General features: G+C 38.5%; 1 protein-coding gene across 1 annotated transcript in view; it reads right to left on the bottom strand.

Moving 5' to 3' along the window:
• Positions 1-1520: 1520 nt before the first annotated feature.
• BRINP2 (BMP/retinoic acid inducible neural specific 2) overlaps positions 1521-24600 on the bottom strand; it is a 149384-nt gene continuing 126304 nt past the window's right edge. The window contains exons 5-8 of the mRNA XM_074222110.1: positions 16751-16856; positions 11724-11960; positions 10412-10634; positions 1521-8618 (exon numbers count right to left, since the gene is read on the bottom strand). Coding sequence (XP_074078211.1) covers positions 7502-8618; positions 10412-10634; positions 11724-11960; positions 16751-16856 — 1683 coding nt within the window. The 3' untranslated portion in view covers positions 1521-7501. The remainder of the gene's footprint in view (positions 8619-10411; positions 10635-11723; positions 11961-16750; positions 16857-24600) is intronic.

The raw sequence follows: 24600 nt of genomic DNA, 5'->3' as shown, positions 1-24600 counted from the left end.
GGGATCAAGATGACGGTCTGCTGTCACTGCTTGTACAGCCCCTGCACCTTAGCACTTCCTTGCTATTTTTAGCTGAGTGATCCTCAGGGACTGAAACATTTTCTTTAAAAACATTAGTGTATTCAAAGCAGCTCAGTCTCCTGGATACCCCAGCTAGGAATAATAGAATAGAACCCTGGTTCTATTTTGTTGGGTTTTGGAAATGGGGTCATGATTAAGAGGGATGACTGGGGTATTCATATTGTGCCACTACAGGTGAAATTCTTGGACTAGAAAGATGAACTAGAGAGAATACATTTACCAAGAATGTGTTCCTTAATCAAGAATGAAAGTCAGAGGTTTGAAGACAGACCCATTGTAGTTCCAGCCATAAGGATTAGGCAATGTTATTCCCAAGACCCATCAGGTACATTCTGGGAAACCCAAGTCTTTAGTTCTGTGGAGAAATATAGTTGCAGAACTGAGTGGACTATAGTAAGAAATAAAATCAGTAGATCCTTTCCTTCCTTCTGGTTTCCTGCCCTGATTTTCTTCTCAGGTTAGATTTTTCCCCTTAGGGTTTTTCTCTCACTTAGCTGTCAACTAATCTGTTGGGGTCAAAGAATCAGAATCTCAGAGCCTGAATGGAAATCAGAAACGAGGTAGTCTAATTCATATTTATACTGTAACTCTGCCATCTCTAAAATATCCCTAACAATTAGTCATTCAGACCTTCATTGAAGACCCCTAAGTCAGGTAGAATCTTACTAGGAGAGCTCTATGTGTTAAAAGAAGTCCCCTCTCAATATTTACACATATGTTTAAATTAAATTTGTGATTGCATTAATGCAGGGAAATCCTGGCAAGCAAATTCCCTCTACCATTGCAAGCATCTGTTTTTCAGCATGAGAGAATTTGAAATTTATATGAGACACTGAAAAATTAATTGGCTTTCTCAGGATCTTAGGGTCAGTAGGTCAGAATCAGGACTTAAACCAAGGATTTTGTGATTTGAAGGTCAGTGCACATTAAAATATGCACACACACATATGCATAAAGTGTATAACTAAATATTCTTGATTGTTTCCACAAATTCCCTTATGGCATGGTTTCTGGTAACTTCTCCATCTTATTTGTCCACTTTTGGACTGGTTCAAACTTGAAAATTTACTTTTAAAATATAGTACCTAGACCTGAAAACAATATTACAAGTGCTGTTTGACCAGAGTAGAGTAGAGTGGGACTATAAATTTCCTCAATCTGGATGCTAATGTTCCAGTATAAGATTGCATTAGCTTAGTTTTGGTTGCCATGTGAGCCTATTTACTTGGATTGAGTTTTCAACCTATTAAAACATCTAGGTCTTGCTCACATCTATGATTGATTGGGCATCTCCCTTCATCCTGTCACTATGTAGTTGATTCAGTTTAATAAAATAAATCAACTGTAAGAGTTTATATTTATTCATAATTTATTTCTTCTTATTAGATCAGGACTATTGTCCTAGTCTGATGATATCTTTTTTAGAAATACTCCGTAAGCCAGATGACAGTTCTCTTTGTATAAGTTCCATGTGCCACACAAATTTGATAAAGATTTCATTTGATAATAATAGTTCAAATTTATATAGTACTTTAAGATATACAAAGTATATTACCACCAAAACTTTAAAAGGAAGGTAGTGAACTATTATTCCAAATTTACAGATGAGGAAACTGAGAAGCAATTTTCCCATGATCATAGGGCTAGTATTGGAAAATAAATTGAATTCAGTTCTTCTGATTCAGAATGTCATTGTTTGAGAGTTGAAAGAGAGTTCAATAGCCATCTGGTCCAATTTTAAAAGAACCCCTGTACCTAAATAGTACCCAAATAGTGAATTGCTGTCCTGTCCTTGAAGAAGTCCAAGAAAGGGAAAATTACCAGTTCTTGAGACAGCTCATTCCCCTTTGGGGACACTTTGCTAATTGTTGAAAAAGTATTACTAACATCAAACCTAAATTTGCCATTTTGGGTCCAGAGAGCCTACATATAATCCAATCTACTACAATTTAAGATCCTTTCCACTATAAGACACTGTCCCAGATTCATTATTAAAAATGACCATCTTCAAATAATTGATCAAAAAACATGCAAACCAATCAAAAGCAAGAACATCCCTATGGCACTTCATGAAATGGAATTAGGAGGCAAATCTCTGTTCACTCACTAACACACTTTGGATAATAATCATCAGAAATGCAAACCTTAATTATAACCCCAAATAAACAATTCATCACATGCTAATGTGTACTAATGCACTAGATTAATACCTCTAATACCTCCCAATCTTGACATCAATTCTTTAGTAATCATTTTTTGTATCTGATCACAATCTGCCTAGATTGTGTTTTCCTCCATCCTACAAATCTGCATCTTTTCCTCAATGACATAGTCATCCCTCCTAAACAGCAGGGAATTCTTTGTTGAGAATATTGTATGCTTTTTACTGCATCAATGCTTTTGCTAAACTGTTTTCTTTTTTACATAGGAAGGAGGTTTCAAGGTCAGGGTAGGGGGTCTATGTGTGGTGATAGTCAGGAGGTCTAATATGATCCCTAAACAACTAAGATATAAGAAACAAAAGACATCAATAAAACAAGTATATAGTGAGAAGCATTATCAAATCCTTTGCTGAAATCTAGGTTTATATGTCTGTGGTATTTCCCGGCTCTATCAGAATGAGAATCCTTTCAAAAGTGCAATTGAGGCTAGTTGAGCACATCTTGCCATCTGTGTAGCTAATGGAGTATCACCTTCCTGGGAATTTTGCACTTTAATAATAGACAAAAGTCTTCAAGACTCAAAAGGAATCAAAGTATAGGGACAGGTAATAATTTGATATTTGAGAGCAAGGGGCTATGTCAGACACTCTATGAAGCTATACCATATAGGCAAATTTATTCCACCTACTCACAATGCCCACACAAATTTATTCTTATGCTGATGGGAAATGGCCAGTTAAGCTTAAGGTAAGAATACAAAGCCCCTGATATCACCTTCATTTGGGGGATTGGCTGTTGATGTATGAGTGAGCTTGCTCAAAATAGAATTATATTATTAGTATTAAGCCTTAAAAGTATTATTTAGTCTTAGAGGTATTAATCTAGTGCATTAGTACAGATTAGCATGTGATATATTATTTCTTTGGGGTTATAATTAAGGCTTGCATTTCTGATGATTATTATCCAAAATGTTAGTAGTTGAACAGAGATATGGCTCCTAATTCCAATTTATGATAACCTTGCTAGCAACATTGCTAACCTGTTCACAGTTCCATACTTACAGTCATGTCCTGGAAAGGATTGTTGACATCTCCTAATGCAAATTCTGATGACTTCAGTTGTAACCATTTATTCCTCTGATTCTTCTCAATTTAGCTAACTGTGAAATTTCACTATGATTTCAAGATTGTAATACTGATTTAACCTGATTTCTAAAGCATTTGAAATTATTCTCACTCACTTTTCTTAGAATTTATTTTGCTTCCACGTATGCCCCAAACTATTCCACCATTTAATTCCCATTAGAAGGTTGACTGTTATATTGCTTACTGACTCTGATACTAGTTGTGTAACCTTGAGCAAGTCACTTAACCTAAATGTGCTTCAATCAATGAACTCCCTGGGAATCACTAAATTTAAAGGCTGGAGGACTTCTGTTTAATACCTGGTTCTTCAACTTAGTTATTGCATGACTTGGGGCAAGTCACTAAAACTCACTTTCTTGACCTTAGTCCATTTTAGGTCTATATGTTTTGATCCAGCCTCAGCCTCACCATAGACATCTAAATTTCCAATAGACAGAGTCTTGATCTGGAGTCAGAAGAACCTTAATTCAAATCCAGTCGCCTGACACCAGTGAACTAGTTATTAGAGTTTTGCAGTATTCCTCTGATACTTCTTGAAAAGACTATGCTTTCTTTAGCTTAGAATATTCCTCATTCCGATTCCCTTTGTTAACAAAGATCCTATGATAATGAGAGAGAGCTAGAAGTAGTCTTACATGTTCTCTAGGCTAAACCTTTTATGCTACAGAAGCCTAGAGAGATTCTGATTGCCTAAGGGTCAAACAATAATAATAATGTTAATAATAATAGTTAACATTTATATGACACCCATTATGTCCCAAGCACTGGGCCAAGTGAACTGTGAATATGATCTCAGTTGATCTTCTCAACAACCAAGTGAAGTAGGTGCTATTATTGTCATCATTTTGCAATTAAGGAAACTCTGTCACAGTCCCACAGCTAGCTCATTGGTGTCAGGAGGCTGGATTTGAATTAAGGTCCTCCTGATTCCAGATCCAAGACTCTGTCTACTGGTGAACTTGCATGTCTCCTGTGTATCTGAACCTGGGACATAGCATTGAATATAGACCTAAAATGAACTTTGGTGTTTATGGGGAACTAAGACCAAGAAAGTGAGTTTTAGTGACTTGCTCAAAGTCATACAATTACTCATGTTCTATGCTGTCACTCTGTTAAGCATTGGGGGGAAGCAATTAATAATAAAACAGTCTAAAGTGAACATGGAGCTGATATTTGGGAAGTTTTCAGAATTGCGTGGATGGAGCTTTCATAGCCTAACATCCGAACTAGTAAAGAGCCAGTGGATATCCCTTAAGTATAGCTGGATGATTCTTAAAGCTCTTACAATGTGATCTTCCTGCTAGAGCACCCAAATTAAGAAGGCTAAGGATGAGAAGTTCTCAAGATCCATCTTATAAGGAAGTCAAGAGGCCACACTCTTTCCCCAAACTGGATCTTTTATTTAGAACCAAGTAGCTATATGTGTTTTAAGGGTTGGAGTCCAGTGTTGGAAGATTGCCTTCATTTGGGAATGGGGGGGAGATGTGGTTCCAGTGGAAAAAATCCAGATTTTCGAATTGGAGGACTGAGTTCAAATCCTACCCTTCCATACTTAGCCCTCATGTAACCTTAGGCAAAAGACATTTAACCACCCTGGCCCTCAGTTTCTTCCTCTATAAAGCGAGTTTGAATTAGATGACTTCTGTGGTCCTATTAAGTATATGCTTCAATGATCCTTTGTCCTGACTCAATTTCCACCTGAATAAATAAATTTGTTTTACTGAGATTTCAGACTGTCAGTTTTGACAATGATGTTTAGTCAGTCCAGCGAGGCTCCTCTTCCTAGAATGCTTGTGTTGCTATGGTAGGTAGCTGAGCCTCCTGAGACCTTGATACTTTTAAATGGGTGAGTAAAAAAGTCTCACTCTGCCCACTCACACAATATGAAGACAAGCATGTCAGAGTTGTAAAATCACACTTTTTCACACTCACTTCACACTTCTCAAGGAACTTTAATCAAACAGTGAAAGCATTTTCTCTTTCCAACTAACCATTCAGCACCTTCTCCTTTCCTGGCACTAGACTCTAACTTAACTCCCCACTCCTGTCTTGGTAGATAACAAGTGTTGGCTTCATCTCTGCAGGTGAGGAAACAGAAATGGAGAATTCCCAAAATTAGGGAGCAACAGAACCAGAGAGAGTAGCTTGAGTTGCTAAATGTTGTTTATCACGAGATGGGGCCATCATTCAGTATTTCTGGCTCAGACAGGTTCAATGGGAGCTTTGAAGGTATTGGGCCACTAATCTCACAAAAATTCTGAGTTCTGAGAGACTAAAAATAGATATTATGAATTAATATAATAAAGCAGGAAACTAGAGCATGACAGTAATCTTTGAACCAGCTGAATAGAGCTGACTGGTGCCCCACTGCCTCCTGATTCCAATTCCACCAACTGTGATCTACCATAGGCGGTGAATGAAATGCTTGGTATTTACGTGGTGACTCTCTCCTGATCAGGATAGCAGCTGTCATGCCTACAAATTGTACTGGGAGCAAGTAAGAATAGAGAGAAAAGTGATTCATGTAGGGATGGGCTAGGAGACATTTACCATGCCAAGTTACAGGTGGGAAAAGAGACATCTGTCTCCATGTCAAAAAAAAAAAAGTTTCTTTTCAGATTCTATTTTTTTTTAAAGAGGAAAATGGGTAGTGAAAAAAGGATGGTCTCAGAGAGACTGCTCCCTGGATTTTGTCCAGTTTCTCCTGAGAGTTATTCAATCCCAAGGATAAAAGGGTATTGGAAGATATCCAAGAGGCTATTGGCAGCAGTGTCAAAGAAAGATTCCCCACTTTCCTTACCCTTCACCCAGCTACTAGCCAAATCACAGAGCTGTTCTGCCTCTCTGAATTAAGAGCTGACTAAATTGACCTACTACTGTGTATTCAGGTATATGGGGACAGATTGAGTGTAATCCTAGAACAAAGACAATGCGTGAGAGAATGGGCTAATGAAGTTTCTATTTTCTTTCAGTCAGTGGCCCACCACATGAGCAAGAGCTAATCAATACCTAATAATTGACTATTTATCATTCACAAACATGCCCACAATTTGCACACATACACACATATCCGTTAGCACATACATATGCACACACTTCCCTGAAATAACTCTTACACTGACAAGCAGGACTCCACACCAATCATGTCATTCCATCATACCACACCAACAGGTTCCCAGCAGGCAAAGTAACAAGCAAAAATTCTAGCCAACCCAGAGAAAGACACTCTTTTTTTTCTCTTTTCTCTTTTTTTTTTCCTCAAAAAGGCATTTTTAAAAAATATATTAAACCAGGTAAATTTTACTCAGATGTCACTTGGCTGGAGCAAATTAACAAAAAAAATATAAAATAAATATATATTTTGGTTAAAAAAAAAAGAAGAAAGATGTCCCTATACATTGAATACCTGTTACTAACTTGACAGCACTGCTTCCAGGGGATAAGTCCAGTTAAATGGAGGAGATGCATGGGGGTGGTGGGAGGAGTGTGGAGCCCTGGAATTGTGGGTGGTTCAGAGAGAGAAAGAGGAGGGGGTCAAATGGGGGGGGGCTGAGGAAGAGAAATGACAAAGGAGAAGCAACAAACACAATCTCTGTCTGTTTGTTTCATTCTCGAGGGTTTCCCAAGGGGCTGGGTTCTGAGGGGGAAATGCTCTGTTGAGAGGGCACAGTGGAGGAAAAATACAAAAACTAAAAAACCAAAATGAGGAACACAAAATCACTACATTGTTAGAAACATCTGGTTAAAAAGATTACAAAAGTGACTCCTTGAAGGGGGAGACCAGTGCTCAACCCCACTTTTCTCTTACTTTCCTTTGAATGGCAAGAATCACTTTTAAAGATTTCTGTAATATGTGTGTGTGTGTTAATCTCTTCTCTTATCAGTTGTTCTCATGTCAGATTTCACCAATTGGATTCTTCTTTGTTTTAATCTCCCAGTGAGGGATATTTCTACTTCTGGGTACCCAAATATGCATCCATCTTCTCTCAGTAGCATGTGTTGCCATCCAAGTCTCATTTTCTCAATGCACATGATTGGCACTAAGGTAAGGCCCTTTAGACAGTCTTGGCTCTCCCTGCTTCCCGGCCCTGGGGCATAACACAGACCCCCAGGTTAGCTGCAGAGCTTGCCAGTCTCATACTCCACAGGGTTTGGCAGTTTGGCATTGAAGGACCTCAGAGAGGACTGAATCCTACCCACTTCATTGTTGGCCAGCTTGAGCCGATGTCGGAGCAAGCAAGAGAAGAGATCGAGCCGGACTTTTCCCGGGGGAGAAAGCTGGTTTACCCTGTCCCTGATCTCAATGAGTTGTAAGAGGGCAGAGTCCTGGGAGCCTTGAGTGTATGGGTAATCCAGCTGGAGGATTAAGTCCCGAATAGCATCAGGGTCAAAGGGCATGCTATAGCCAAAGACCTGTAGGCTGTTGATTTTCATGTAGCCCAGATTCTTGGAGGGGTCGGACATCTCAAGGGGCTCATAGTAAAGTGTCTCATTAGAACTGTCATCCAGTGACTTGATTCGGCTCCTCAGGTAGACATGGACGGTCTCAAAAAAGGTCTTCCATTTGTTGCCCAGGGTGAGCGTCCAGTTTTGGCACTGGGATGATGCGTCCACATTAGTCCTTTCCCAGTCTGGAAAATCACCTTCATTCACAGGCATGAACCAGCTCTCCGAATGGCTGCCCCCAAAGGGATTGACATAGATGGCCATGGCAGGCTCCAGGGTGCTATTCTTGGTGAGACAGATCTGGAGTGACAAGGCCAGCATCACATGGACCAGCCCTGGCTTGTACTTGTTGCTTTTTAGAGTCAGAAGCATGCGCTTCCTCCATGAGGGGTCAAACCAGCTGCCCAGACGCATGTCGTTGCTGATGAAGATGGAGTGTACCTCAATACGGCTGTCCCGTTTCTGAAGCAGGTACTTAAGTTCCAGGTCCTGTAGATCCGTCTCCAGGCCTAGATAATTCTCCAGGGACTCTGCCACCTCCGGCCGGCACAACCCCTGGGTCAGGACATAGCCATCATTGCAACTCCCACAGCGGCTGCTATTGTCTGGAGCACAGACAGCACAGGCTGGCCCCTCACCCAAGGCGCATGGAATGGGACCCTGGCAGGAGGACTGGTCATAAGGGCAGGTGCAGCTGTGACTCTGCTCCAAGAAAGTCCCAGGGACAGTGCTTTCTGCACAGTATAGGTAGGACTGAATCCGGCTCCACCAGTAGGATAAGGGTCTGAGAAGGAAGAGAGAGAGAGAGAGAGAGAGAGAGAGAGAGAGAGAGAGAAACTTAATTTATACACCACAAGAGTCAAGAGGAAATTCATAGACACATCTTTCCTAGGTGATAGCAAAAGTTAGGTTCATATAGAAGGGAGAAAAGAAGTGAGTCAAAAAGGCAAGGGTATGCCAGGAAATGGAATATGGCCCTGGAGACCCATTCAAGATTGCCCCACTGCCTCTGCTGAATGAGCACCAAAGAAATTTAAATTTAAACAGGTGTTGGGAGTCACAAAGTAGAACTCTTTGCATTATTATTTTTACCATAACACATCTTGGCTCTAATATCCATGGTGGCTACCTTGAATTCAAAATCACTTCGTTATCATTGGTAACAAGTTCTCCATCCAATAACTCAACTGACCCACATAGTCTCACTGCTTATTCTCAGCTATCATACCCTCTCCTCTGTAGAAAGGTTCATCGACTTATTGTACCCTCACCTGCCATGAAATACTTCCCCCCCCTCCCAGGCTGCTCCACCAACCTTGGAAGGATTTCCCAACTCTTATCCATAAATCTGTGCCCATCACTTCCTCCCTCTAGCTTCCTTTGTCTTTGCTTTGTCCTCTGATCCCCAGAAAGTTTTTGTCCTTTATTATTATTATTCTTTTGTGGGAGATGCAACAGAGTTTATTGACTACAGAGTTAGACTGAAAACCAGTAAGACACGGGTTCAAACCCCATTTCCAATTCATACTAACTGAGTGATCTTGGACAGGTCACTTAACCACAGTGCTCCAGATACAGCTCTCTATAAGATGCAGAGAAGATGCTGACAAACTTATCAGTAGAAGGAGTTTCATCAGCTATAAGTACCTTATGCCAATGAAAAAAAAAGGTAAAGGAATAAGCATTTATTTACCACCTGCTATGTGATAAACATTTTACTATGACTTTGAAATATAATTGTCTTTATTATTTGCATTTTACAGTTGAGGAAATAGAGATTAAGTGATGTGCTCAGGGTCATATAGCTAGTAAGTGTCAGAAGTCACATTTGAATTCAAGCCTTTCTGAATCTAATCCTCACACTCTATCCACTTTGTCATCTGGCATATACCTTTCTCCTAATTAGTTTTCCATCTCAGTGAAATTAAAAGTTCCTTAAAAGACCACTTTTTCTACTTCTGGGAGTAATTTCTAATGTCTCCAGCATGGTGATAACTAGACATAAAGTTTATGCTGCATAAAAACAAATTTTTATTTTTTTACCATAAACTTAATCAATAATATTTTCTTATGCAAAGACCAAAAGAATACATGCATACAAAACTGTGGGGTTTTGTCCCAGGACTTGTTTTCATGAAAATTGTATGTTAAAATTAACACAGTAGCAACAAAATTACCCTGTTTGTTTTTCCCCCTTCCTAAATTTACTTTTGCTTACAAATATTAGTTAAATGAATGAATGTGACTGACATTCATCTTTTTTTTTTATACAGAGACCAGGTAAAACTCATCTTACTCTTATTCTTACTAATAGAGCCATTGGCTCAGGTCATAAAAAGTGGACTTAGAACTCTGGCCATGTCTGGCTGAATACTCCAGTTGTTTGGGGGCTTTTGGGGAGGGTTGTTTGTTTGAGTTTTTGCAAGGCAATGGAGTTAAGTGGCTTGGCCAAGGCCACACAGCAATTATTAAGCATCTGAGGCCAGATTTGAACTCAGGTACTCCTAACTCCAGGACCAGTGCTCTATCCATTGCACCACCTAGCCTTCCCCTGAACACTCCAGTTGGGCAGCTCACCTTTCCTTAGGCAGCCAGAATCGAGGCTGTCTGGGGCAGCGTTTGCAGAGGTTGAAGAGACGGCGGATGACCCGATGTGTTTTCTTGGACAGCAGTTTCAGGGTGGTCCCCAGTTGCTGGTAACGGTGCTGGAGGTTTGAGTCCATTGCCCAGAACTGGGAGATGGCAGTTGAATTCAGGAAACGATCTTCTGGAAGTCTTTTCAGCAGAGCCTGAAATTCCTCTGTGGGAATAAACCAAATGGCTTTTATTATCAGAGGGTTGGGGGAAAAGAAGTATTTATAAGGGATAGTGTGGGAACCATACAGGACTCCTCTCTAGAAGTCTCCCCATATACACATGCTGCATCTTATGAAACATCCTTAAAAAAATTTCTGTCCACTTATAGGCATAGGGAAAAGAGCACTTGATTTAGACTCAGAAGATCTGGGTTTAAATAACATCCTGTTTACTTATTACCCAGGGTAATTACCCTCTTGATATCATTTTCCTCATTTGTAAAATGGAGGCATCAAATCAGATACTTCTTGAAAATAATATGATCCTATGAACCCAAGAGGAGGTGGGTCTAAAACTACCTCTATGGAATCCCTTCTACCTATAAATGCTCTATTTCTTCCCTATCTTCTTTGAGAGCCCCTGGCAAGGTTCTTTTCTTGGGGGTCTCCTGGCAAACTCTTAGCCTTTATTTCAGACAGAACTACCCAAAGGGCCAGCAGTTCCTGGTATGTGATCCTCATTTTTATCTCTGATGATTCTCATGAGAAATCTTCCCTAAGAGATACTCAAGCCAGAAAAGAAGCTGAAAACATTTCAGTAGTATAGGGCAAAGTTAGTGGAAGTGTACAAGTCACACACAGGGACACAATTATAGCTACTGGTAGAAGTAGCATCCAGGGTAGATGAAAATGTGATCTTGGGGAAAGAATCAAGGTAGGAAGCAAGATACCTGAGCTCTGACTATCATTGTCCAACCTTGGCTGGATCTGAGGACAGGGACCACTGGAAAAGAAGACCCCATGATTCCTCCCACAGAGAGATATTTTATCAGGGGCAGACCTTAGCATTCAGTAACTTCATATCCTTTGGTATTGACTTTACTCACACCCTAAACTCCAGTCTTTTCAAAAGGGCTCAGACCTTGCAGCTTGTTGGGCAAACAGTCCTTGCGTCAATAAGTACAATCAAGTCTGCTTGAACTGGAGAAGGTAAGAGGAGAGTAAACCTCAAGGCTCCCTTCCCAGCTAGTCCTGAGAACTGACCCCCACCCAGTGGTCAAGTTAATTTCTGGGGGGGTTGTCAGAGGTCTCACCTGACTCCTCAAACTGCCTGTTGTGAGTAGCCCAGGTGTCCTGAATCTGGAGCAGGCTATCTTCCATGGCCTGGATGTCCGGCTCCGGACAGTTGCACTCTGGGAAGCTGGGTCCACACTGGCACCAGCAGTCATTCTCCCGGCAGATGAGCTCCCCTTCTGAGCTGCAGGTGATATAGCTGAGAGCAGCAGCCACAAATCGCTCTCTTAGGTACTCGGGTAGCAGCACCTGCAGGCCTGAGGCAAAAGACATGTCAGGGGAGAGGAACCAACTCCACAAACATAGCCCTGGCCCTGAGTCAAAGAGAAAGAATTCTCTTCCAGTCAAATTTCCAGTATAGCAGACTTGGAAAGAAGCTTAAAGATTATTCAGCTCAGGGCTTCATCACCTTTTTATGTATGTCATAGACCCTTTGGGTCATCCAGTGAAGCGATGAATCCCTTCTCGGAACACATGGTTTGAAATGCATAAAATAAAACATACTGATTATATAAAGGGAACTAATTATACTAGAGAACAATTATGGAAATTAAAGACAACTAAGTTTCAGGACCCAGGCTTAAGAATCTCTGGTTTAGCTCCAGTTTTTACAGATTAGGAACAGGAAGCCTGGGAAGATTAAACTAATTTGCCTTGTAAGTGGTAAGAGACCTAATTGTATGAAGATAGACAAGAGAGATAGACATATTAGATTTATAGATAGATTTGATAGTTAGATTCAGTAGATATCCATAGAGATATAGATAGATAGAAAATAGATCCATGAATATGCATGTGCATATGTATGAGAATGCATTGTATATAATATGTATTATATGCGTTATATATGAATATAATGTGTAGGTTTCTATAGTATGTATATGTATAATGTATATATTTGTAACATTTTAATATATAATCCATGGGTATATTCATCTATATATAATGTATATGTGTATATATCTAGCATATATGAATGAACAAGCTGTATAAATACTAATTATTGAGATTTTTGTTTCTGCCATAACTAGCTGTGTGACTTTGAGGAAGACCCTTAACCTTTTGACATTTCCTTTCTATTACTGAAATAAGATCACAGGATCAGAAGTAGGAGTAGCCTAAGAGGTTACATCTAGTCCAATTTTCTCCTTTGAAAGATGAGGAAACTCAGACTTAGCAACCTGCTGGTTATATAGTAAATAAATATGGTAGGTGACAATAGAACCCAAGTCTTTTCAACTCTAAATCCACCACTCTATCCATGTGCAGGGTCTGGATTTAGAAAGATCGGAATTTACATTTGGCTTCAAACACTTACTAGTAGCATGATTGTGGGCATATCACTTAAACTCTGCCTCAGTTTCCTCAAATGTAAAGTGAGGATAATAATGGCACACATTGTTGTGATGGTCAAATGAGATAATATTTGTAAAATGCTTGCTTAGTATAGTACCTAGAAATTATTAGGTTACTGTATACATTTTTATTCCTTTCCCTTTCCCCTACAATAAGAGTTTTTTACCTAAAGTCCATGAATATTTTTCCCAAATAATATTTTGATAACTATATTTTAATTGGATTCTTTTGTAATCTTATGCAATATTTTGTAATCCTATGAATGATGGAAAGAATTCAAGAATTTCATGCATTTAAAAACATTATTCTAAGATGGGATCTATGGGCTTCACCAACTTGTCAAAGGAGTAACAAAAAAAAATTCCTGCTCTATAAGTTTCCCGAGTTCTTCCCAGGTCCAGTACTTTATGATTCTAAGTTTCCTCCTGGGATACATAAGGTTAGTTACAGGCCATGATGCCAATAAATCAGGCCACCACACATGGACAGTAAGTTCAAGGGCTTCATCTTGTTGAGTTAGGAGAGTGAGGGAGCATCTGTATCCCTATGACAAAAAAAAAAGGGTGAGTTTCTGGAAGTTCAGTAGAAAAAATCATAGCCCCAGAATTTAGTCAATTATCTTGATTTTGACACAAAAGGAACACAAACTCAAATATAGAAATGTCTAGGGCTCAAAGAAATTCAAGGAAAGAAAATGAGATTTCTAGTTTTTAGCAGTTTTTAGAGTATGAAAATGGGAAGAGGTCTTTAGATAAATAAGTTAAAGAACTATAGGAAGATATTTATGGTTGAATAATGTTTGCTTGGTCTTTCTGTTTGAACCTTTATTTTTAGCCTTTCTCTATTTAATTGGGTAACCTTGGTTTTCATTTGGTATCTTCTCTCGTGAGGATCCCACCCTAATCTAGTGAACAATAGAAGTTGTGTTATTTTGAACAGAATTAATGGAAATCATTGACTAAGTCCCCATTGGGGATAAATGGACTAAACCATTATCATTCTCTGGAGTAAAAACCTGGGTTGAATTCCTACCAGCCCACTTACTGCCTATTCAATCATAAATGAATCTTCTAATCACCCTGTATTTCAGTAAGTTTTAAAATAAGGGGGCTTGGATAAGAAGACTTTCAAGGTCCCATTCTATAATCCTACATGAATCCCCTAATATGGGTGCCCTACCTCCCCTGATATAGAATGATGTTGTTTTACATTAGACTGGGTATGAGGGACCCCTAGCTCCATGTTTCCAGCCTAATGTTAACAAGAAGCAAACATTTCTGTATTTCAATTCCAATGGAGTCACTATGAACTGGAGAAATTCATAACTGCTCTGACTGCAGAGAAGAAGAATCTCCCCCTTTTTAACATCTACCCAACTTTAAAATAGCTAGAAGACTGACTTGGATAACCTGTACAAGCCTGGCTTCTGATACAAGGGATTCCCAAAACTGGCCTGCAGAGGATGAATCACCCCCAGAAAATCCATTTGTTTTGTGACCTAGGGAAGTAAATGGATGAAGGATCATAGAGCTACTGTTTTTGAACTGGAAAGGGAGGCATTAAATCCAACTCTCTCATGTCAAAGATGAGGAGACCAAGAGCCAGTGAGATGAAGTTACACATCAAGTGATAAAAGTGGGAGGTGAATTCTGGTCTTCAACTCCAATCAAATAGACTATCTGCAGGAAAAGGAGGTATAACACAGTGATTAGAGTCCTGGACCTGGAGGCAAGAAGACCTGAATTCAAATCTACTCAAATACTGACAATCTTTATGATTCTCAGGAGGTCATTGAACCTCTCTGAGGTTTCCTCAACTGTAAATTAGGTAATATTTGTAAATCTTATTAGGCACTTAGTTAAATAATCTTTCCTCCATCCCTCCCTCACTTCCTCCCTCCTACCCTCTCTTCCTCCCCCCCCACCACTCTCCCTTCCTTTCTTCCTTCTTTCTTTCTTTCCTTTCTACCTTCCTTCTTTCTTTTTTCCTTCCTACCCTCAACTTTTCTCCAACAAAGCCCAGATTCCTCTGGCTCAATTCTTGATTCAGATTCTTATTTTCATTCAGAAATAGACAGAATAGGGCCAGAGGGGCAGGACAAGTCTTACAGGCTTGGCTTACAACATAAGGCATTTTGAAAGTTATGGCTGACACAATTTGGTACTTAGCCACCTGTATCACATTCTCATGCTGCTTTCAACTTTCCTTGTCTAGGCTACCTGCCACCTGTTTGCCTCTGAAGAGGGCCCCCATATCATATACCCTGGTTTCCTACTTTCTCCTATTCCTTTTCTTCCTTCATGTTTTCAGCCCCTCCTAGTGGGAACATTCTCCACAACTGTAACAGAGGTGCCCCAAGCAAGTTCCGTGAGAGATGGGCTATAAAATTAAATAGCACAAACTATTCCAAACCGACCACTAGACCTTTTAAACTTCACCCATCACTAATCCCCAGATACACAAACTACACTATCCAGGGATTTAAGTAAGGATGGATGATAATTGCATTAGTTAGCATTGCGCAACAGGCATTCTTTATTTCTATTAAAAAAATTGAAGTGATTCTTGAGATGGGCTTTTGACTCAGATTGGTTGGCATTTGTAATAATAGATCATGGGTGAGGGTTATTGATTTTATAATGCAGAGACAATAAAATATTAAATAAAGTCCAATTCAGTTAAGCCTCAAAAAAAAAATGAACTTTTCCCCTGCCAAACAGCTCTGTCTATATCAATTTGCATAGCTTTGGCCCAAAGGATGTCAGAGGAAATGGAGTATAAAGACCTTATCTTCTGGTCTCCAGAACTAATATATTTTCCTTCTAACTCCCCTCCCCCTCTTTGCTTATTAGTCTCCAATCAAGGTTCCCTCCCTTCTTCTCCCCCCACCCCCCCTTCCATCCTCTTTCTCTTTCTCCTGTCCCATTCTCAACCCCTTTCCACTCCTTCCTCCCCACTTTTCTCCTCCATCCCCTTCCACTTCCCCTTCTTTTACTTCTTCCCTATCTCATTTCTCTTCCCCTTCCTTTTCTCTCTCCTTCTCTTCCCTCTCCCCTTCCCTCCCCTGCCCTCTTTTTTCCTCTGGATTATCCTGGATCTGCTGCTTCTTATCTGTGTATTCTAGACCAAGACTCTTTATCTCTCTCTCTGAACTCTTAACCAGTGAAGTGAAGGATCTGAATTAGATTACCTCCAAGATTATCAAAGACTACACTTTCAACACCTGGCATCTATAATCCTTGTATCTTTAAGTTTTCTTCTATCATCTCTAAATCCCCATGTACCTTTTGAAGAAAACTAGGGCAAGAAAGGTAACTATAGAAGAGTTCTGCATTTGAGAGGATTTGAACAGATTCAGAGATTTGGGAAGTGGGCAAGCTATTTCAATTATTTTTTTCTTTAAGGAGGAAAAGGAAAACATGGATTCTGCTTTAGACATTTACAGAATGTATCAGATTCCCTATCAATGAAATAAGAAGCTGGTTCATAATCTCTGAGGGCCCTTCCAGTTCTAAAAAACTAAACTTTCATGATGCAATGATCAGAGAAAGTATCTTGATTGTAACAGATTAAAATCAGTGCATTTGCTTTTTGTCTATTTTTGGTTTGTTTCTGCCCCTCCCCTTTCTTGCTTGAGCAGCAGGTTCCAGACACAGCTATAGCTATGAAATGTGGAAAAAAGACTTCTTACCTAATAACTGCACCTTATTTTCTGGACTCTGCACCAGGACTGAACTGACAGAATCCAGGTTATCATAGTTACTGCAGCCCAGAGGGCCTGTTCGTGTCTCTGTGACCTAGAGAAGTAAACAGAGAGGGAACTTTTCAGTCAGTAGTCATCATTTTCCTTTAGAACATACTAATGAATGCATACAACTGTATTTTGTTAATCTATCTTTGCCTTCAAGGAAGTTAAATTGGGTCAAGTCAATGAGTATTTATTAAGCCCTTACTATTTACCAATATATGGGGTTACCAAGGAAGGTAAAAGAAGTCCCTGCCCTCAACAGTCTCATAGACTAATGGGGAAGATAACATTTAAACAACCAGTTACTTACAAGATACATACAGAATAGATAGAAATAATCACAGAAAGAAGACACTAGAAGCAGGTAGCATCAGAAAATTAATAATAATAATAATAATAATAATAGTAATTATTATTATTATAGTAGTAATAGTAATAATGGTTGTTACACAGTCTTTAAATATTTTCAATGTATTTTACATATGTTATCTCTGATTCTTCAATAGATGCTAATACTAGTTTACATATGAGGAAACCCAGACAGAGATTAAGTGATTTGTCCAGGGTTACAAACCCTATAAGAAAAGAAGGAAGGAATGAAGGAAGGAAAGGAAAGGAAAGGAAAGGAAGGAAGGGAAAGAGGGAGGTAGAGAGAAAAAGAAGGAAAGAAAAGAAAAGAAAAAGAAAGAAAAATGGAAAGAAGGAAGGAGGGAAAGAAAGAAAGAAAGAGAATCAAAGAAACAAGGAAGAAGAAAGGAAGGAAGGAAGGAAGGAAGGAAGGAAGGAAGGAAGGAAGGAAGGAAGGGGAAGGAAGGAAGGAAGGAAGGAAGGAAGGAAGGAAGGAAGGAAGGAAGGAAGGAAGAAAGAAAGAAAGGAACAATGGAAGGAATGAAGGAAGGAAGGAAGGGGAAGGAAGGAAGGAAGGAAGGAAGGAAGGAAGGAAGGAAGGAAGGAAGGAAGGAAGAAACAAAGAAACAAAGAAAGAAAGGAACAATGGAAGGAATGAAGGAAGGAAGGAAGGAAGGAAAATGGAAGGAAGGAAGAAAAATGGAAGGAAGAAAGGAAGGACGGAAGGAAGGAAGGAAGGAAGGAAGGAAGGAAGGAAGGAAGGATGAAAAAATGTAAGGAAGGAAGGAAGAAGAAAGAAAGAAAGAAAGAAAGAAAGAAAGAAAGAAAGAAAGAAAGAAAGAAAGAAAGAAGAAAAAGAAAGAAAGAAACAATGGAAGGAAGGATGGAAGGAAGGAAGGAAGGGGGAGGGAGGGAGGAGGAGAAAGAGAAATAAAAAGGAAGGAAAAATGAAGGAAGGATGGATGGAAAGAATAAAGAGGGGGCAGCTAGGTGGTGCAGCAGATAGAGAACTGACCCTGGAGTCAAGAGGAGCTGAGTTCAAATCCAGACTCAGATCCTTAATAATTACTTAGCTGTGTGACCTTGGACAAGTCACTTAATCCCATTGCCTTGTCAAAAAAAAAAAGAATAAACGAGCAAAAAACAAAAAGAGGGAAGGAAGGAAGAATAATTAAAGCATGAACTAGCCAACAAGAGTGAGTGAAATCTTTAAGTAGAAGAACCTTGGACAATCTTTGATGCCACCTCTAACTCTCCCTTTGTCCTCTTCCCCACAGGAAGATGAAAAGGCCTCTGGATATGCAAGGGCAGGCCAGATTCACAGTGTAGGATGCTTGGTAGACAAATCATGCTTTAGTCAATTCCCATGGAATTGATAGACTTTGGGGATCCCTCAGGAAGCAAAACACTAGAGGAATTTGAATTATGAGTAATATCATTAGTATTAAACATTTAAGTCCCACCTCAGTCCTGAAAAGTCCACAGAGAAAGGCAGCTATGGACTTTATTGCATATTTTAATAGGTATATTAAATATACATAAAATCATATAGCCACATACTATTCCGGAGCACTTTGGAACCTCATTAAAATATCACAAAGCAGGCACATCAGTTTTCCCATGATATTTAGAGTACAAGTTGAATAATGTGTAGCTTTAACTGAATTAAAACCATTATCCACTAAGAATGATGGGACTTCAAGGATACGTCTCAAGATTCACCCAATTAACAAGTATTTATTTGAAATCTATTATATGTCACTTTGCTATTTTTTTGCAGGGAAGGAAACAAAAGAGATACATCTCAAAAGGTAACTTCTTGAAGAAGTTACAGTCTACTCTTCTAAGTGGATGAAGGGTATAGGGATAAAAACTACCAGACACGAAATATTTCACTAAATTCTATGGTATAGCTATGAAAGAAATACTGGATACAGGATAGCTGGATCAGTTTTAGACTGAGTTTTGAAAGGGAGATGGAATGAATTGGATGGGAAGAAAGGAGAGGAAAAGGCATTTCAGGACTAAAACAAACAAGGCCCTAAAGTAGAAATGAGTCTGTGGAGGATGATTCTTGGAAAGATGAGTCTGACTGAAATACCAGGGACATGTCATTAATCTTTTTAAAGTGGGATATAAGGATAATTATCCTCATTTTTCCTATATATTTTATTGTATTGTTTGCACTTCAGTTGGATTTTACTCTTTCTTTCAACTCTTTTTTCCACTACAAAGTTAGTCATCTTTTATAGCAATGAATTTTATAAAAAGACAAAAAGAGGAAGAGAAAATAAAATTCAATAGAACTGATCATCACATAAGAAAAAGTTTACATATGCAATGTTTCACATTTGTGAATCCTAACCTCTGCAAAAAAGTATGAAGGATCTTCTCATATCTCTTCTTTAGGACCAAGCTTATTCTTTAACATTTTTGAAATCTTGTTTCAGTTATTTATTGTTCCTTTTTTACCTTTTACTTTTAAATTGTCATTGATATTTTTTTCTAGATTGGTTTTTCTTCCCATTGCAACAGTTCATTTAAGTCTTTTCATGATTCTCTATAATCATCATGTTTGGGTTTTTTTTTTAGGTTTTTGCAAGGCAAATGGGGTTTAGTGGCTTGCCCAAAGCCACACAGCTAGGAAATTATTAAGTGTCTGAGACCAGATTTGAACCCAGGTACTCCTGACTCCAGGGCCGGTGCTTTACTCACTGTGCCAACTAGCCGCCCCCCTGTAATCATCATGTTAATCATATCTTACTACACTGTAATATTTCATTAGATTTATGCACCTTAATTTGTTTAGACATTCTACAATTGAAGTTATACCCATTTAGTAGGTGAGAAATGAGGCAACAATAATGCTACCAATTGTCATATTTTCTGTTTGATTTTTAAACTTTGGACACAGGCAAACTCTATAAATCAAGATTTGATTTATTGTTTTGTTCAATGTCTAGACTCCAAAAAGGGATGGAGAAAATAGTAATAATATAAATTAAACTTCAAAGTGTGCCAAAGCACATTCTTCTAAAGAGTCAGTTGTTAAATATTTATATAAATATTTACAGTATTGGACACCTTTGATTTAATTGTTCACAATCTTTCATCACTATAAGTAAGAACTCAGAAGTTCCTCTATTTAATAATGATCTCTTGGGAGTTAGGTGGCACAGTGAATAGGGCACCATCCTGGAGTCAGGAGGACTTGAATTCAAATTTGGCCTCAGACACATAATACTTACCTAGCTGTGTGACCTTAGGCAAGTCACTTAACTCTATTGTCTTGTAAAAAAAAACTCACTAGCGATCTCATCATTCTATTTTTTCATATGCTTCATTGATTTTAAACCTAATTGTCTTCTTTAGTGTAACATTAAAATCTCTCTGTCTCACAGAAAGACTTAAATGAGCTGATGCAATGTGAAGCAAGTCAATCTAGGAAGAAGATATGCACAAGACAACAAGAAAGTAAATAGTAAAAAAAAAGGAACAAATGAGCATTCCTTTAGAATTCTTGTCTCATACTCTGCCTTTTCCAATCTCCACTCCTTAGGGAAATAGTTCAATTCTTCATTCACTCCTCACAAAGTCACCACCTCTCTCTCTCTCTCTCTCTCTCTCTCTCTCTCTCTCTCTCTCTCTCTCTCTGTATATGTGTCTCTCTCTCCCTCTCCTGCTTCAATAAACCCCTGAATTACTCTTACCATCTGCTTCCTTCTCTCCTATTCACATGCTGCTCAATGGAGCTCGAATAATTCTTGCAACCATGTAGACTAAACCCACTACAAATTTATGTTCTTTAATTTCACATAGGGCTATACTCCAGCAGAGCAATCCCACTACTCCTCTCTAATTGATTGTCTATCTCACTCTCTGAAATGAGTATTCATTCTTCCCTTCATTCCTTAAGCCTTAAAGAGCATTTTCTCCCCATCCCTTGGATTCAGCCCTTCACTTTATATCTGTCCTCTCCCTCAAAAAAGAATTAAGACTATTCATGCAGACCTTCCACTTCTCTTCCCTGAAAGTGATAACCCACCCTTCCCACTCACAATTTCTTGACATCATTCTCCATGTTTTAGACTGAGAATGATTCAAACCAGTTTTCTAATAATTTAGTTTCAATAATGGAACAAAATGTAATACATTTAGGTCATACAACATTTAACAAAAAGAGATTTACATAGCAATAAAATGAGATATTTAGCAAGGATAGGCATTGAGGGCACCTTGATTTAATTGAGTTAAGCAAAAAGGTTCCTAGCTTGAAATATCTTTTGTGAGTCATCACCCAAATATCAGAAAAAGCTGTGAGGTTTGTGACTGTTTTATACTCAGGTGAAAGATAACAATCTAAGAGTTTAGTCCCCGGGGTTACCAAGGAAGGTAAAAGAAGTCCCTGCCCCTCAACAGTCTCATAGACTTGGGGAAGATAAACATTTAAACAACCAGTTACTTACAAGATACATACAGAATAGATAGAAATAATCACAGAAAGAAGACACTAGAAGCAGGTAGCATCAGAAAATTAATAATAATAATAATAATAATAATAGTAATTATTATTATTATAGTAGTAATAGTAATAATGGTTGTTACACAGTCTTTAAATATTTTCAATGTATTTTACATATGTTATCTCTGATTCTTCAATAGATGCTTACATACTAGTTTACATATGAGGAAACCCAGACAGAGATTAAGTGATTTGTCCAGGGTTACAAACCCTATAAGAAAAGAAGGAAGGAATGAAGGAAGGAAAGGAAAGGAAAGGAAAGGAAGGAAGGGAAAGAGGGAGGTAGAGAGAAAAAGAAGGAAAGAAAAGAAAAGAAAAAGAAAGAAAAATGGAAAGAAGGAAGGAGGGAAAGAAAGAAAGAAAGAGAATCAAAGAAACAAGGAAGAAGAAAGGAAGGAAGGAAGGAAGGAAGGAAGGAAGGAAGGAAGGAAGGAAGGAAGGGGAAGGAAGGAAGGAAGGAAGGAAGGAAGGAAGGAAGGAAGGAAGGAAGGAAGGAAGAAAGAAAGAAAGGAACAATGGAAGGAATGAAGGAAGGAAGGAAGGGGAAGGAAGGAAGGAAGGAAGGAAGGAAGGAAGGAAGGAAGGAAGGAAGGAAGGAAGAAACAAAGAAACAAAGAAAGAAAGGAACAATGGAAGGAATGAAGGAAGGAAGGAAGGAAGGAAAATGGAAGGAAGGAAGAAAAATGGAAGGAAGAAAGGAAGGACGGAAGGAAGGAAGGAAGGAAGGAAGGAAGGAAGGAAGGAAGGATGAAAAAATGTAAGGAAGGAAGGAAGAAGAAAGAAAGAAAGAAAGAAAGAAAGAAAGAAAGAAAGAAAGAAAGAAAGAAAGAAAAAGAAAGAAAGAAACAATGGAAGGAAGGATGGAAGGAAGGAAGGAAGGGGAGGGGAGGGAGGAGGAGAAAGAGAAATAAAAAGGAAGGAAAAATGAAGGAAGGATGGATGGAAAGAATAAAGAGGGGGCAGCTAGGTGGTGCAGCAGATAGAGAACTGACCCTGGAGTCAAGAGGAGCTGAGTTCAAATCCAGACTCAGATCCTTAATAATTACTTAGCTGTGTGACCTTGGACAAGTCACTTAATCCCATTGCCTTGTCAAAAAAAAAAAGAATAAACGAGCAAAAAACAAAAAGAGGGAAGGAAGGAAGAATAATTAAAGCATGAACTAGCCAACAAGAGTGAGTGAAATCTTTAAGTAGAAGAACCTTGGACAATCTTTGATGCCACCTCTAACTCTCCCTTTGTCCCTCTTCCCCCACAGGAAGATGAAAAGGCCTCTGGATATGCAAGGGCAGGCCAGATTCACAGTGTAGGATGCTTGGTAGACAAATCATGCTTTAGTCAATTCCCATGGAATTGATAGACTTTGGGGATCCCTCAGGAAGCAAAACACTAGAGGAATTTGAATTATGGAGTAATATCATTAGTATTAAACATTTAAGTCCCACCTCAGTCCATGAAAAGTCCACAGAGAAAGGCAGCTATGGACTTTATTGCATATTTTAATAGGTATATTAAATATACATAAAATCATATAGCCACATACTATTCCGGAGCACTTTGGAACCTCATTAAAATATCACAAAGCAGGCACATCAGTTTTCCCATGATATTTAGAGTACAAGTTGAATAATGTGTAGCTTTAACTGAATTAAAACCATTATCCACTAAGAATGATGGGACTTCAAGGATACGTCTCAAGATTCACCCAATTAACAAGTATTTATTTGAAATCTATTATATGTCACTTTGCTATTTTTTTGCAGGGAAGGAAACAAAAGAGATACATCTCAAAAGGTAACTTCTTGAAGAAGTTACAGTCTACTCTTCTAAGTGGATGAAGGGTATAGGGATAAAAAACTACCAGACACGAAATATTTCACTAAATTCTATGGTATAGCTATGAAAGAAATACTGGATACAGGATAGCTGGATCAGTTTTTAGACTGAGTTTTGAAAGGGAGATGGAATGAATTGGATGGGAAGAAAGGAGAGGAAAAGGCATTTCAGGACTAAAACAAACAAGGCCCTAAAGTAGAAATGAGTCTGTGGAGGATGATTCTTGGAAAGATGAGTCTGACTGAAATACCAGGGACATGTCATTAATCTTTTTAAAGTGGGATATAAGGATAATTATCCTCATTTTTCCTATATATTTTATTGTATTGTTTGCACTTCAGTTGGATTTTACTCTTTCTTTCAACTCTTTTTTCCACTACAAAGTTAGTCATCTTTTATAGCAATGAATTTTATAAAAAGACAAAAAGAGGAAGAGAAAATAAAATTCAATAGAACTGATCATCACATAAGAAAAAGTTTACATATGCAATGTTTCACATTTGTGAATCCTAACCTCTGCAAAAAAGTATGAAGGATCTTCTCATATCTCTTCTTTAGGACCAAGCTTATTCTTTAACATTTTTGAAATCTTGTTTCAGTTATTTTATTGTTCCTTTTTTACCTTTTACTTTTAAATTGTCATTGATATTTTTTTCTAGATTGGTTTTTCTTCCCATTGCAACAGTTCATTTAAGTCTTTTCATGATTCTCTATAATCATCATGTTTGGGTTTTTTTTTTAGGTTTTTGCAAGGCAAATGGGGTTTAGTGGCTTGCCCAAAGCCACACAGCTAGGAAATTATTAAGTGTCTGAGACCAGATTTGAACCCAGGTACTCCTGACTCCAGGGCCGGTGCTTTTACTCACTGTGCCAACTAGCCGCCCCCCTGTAATCATCATGTTAATCATATCTTACTACACTGTAATATTTCATTAGATTTATGCACCTTAATTTGTTTAGACATTCTACAATTGAAGTTATACCCATTTAGTAGGTGAGAAATGAGGCAACAATAATGCTACCAATTGTCATATTTTCTGTTTGATTTTTAAACTTTGGGACACAGGCAAACTCTATAAATCAAGATTT

Source organism: Macrotis lagotis, chromosome 2 (assembly GCF_037893015.1).
Source record: "Macrotis lagotis isolate mMagLag1 chromosome 2, bilby.v1.9.chrom.fasta, whole genome shotgun sequence".
NCBI lineage: Eukaryota > Metazoa > Chordata > Mammalia > Peramelemorphia > Peramelidae > Macrotis > Macrotis lagotis.
This window is presented reverse-complemented; position numbering and strand designations above follow the sequence as displayed.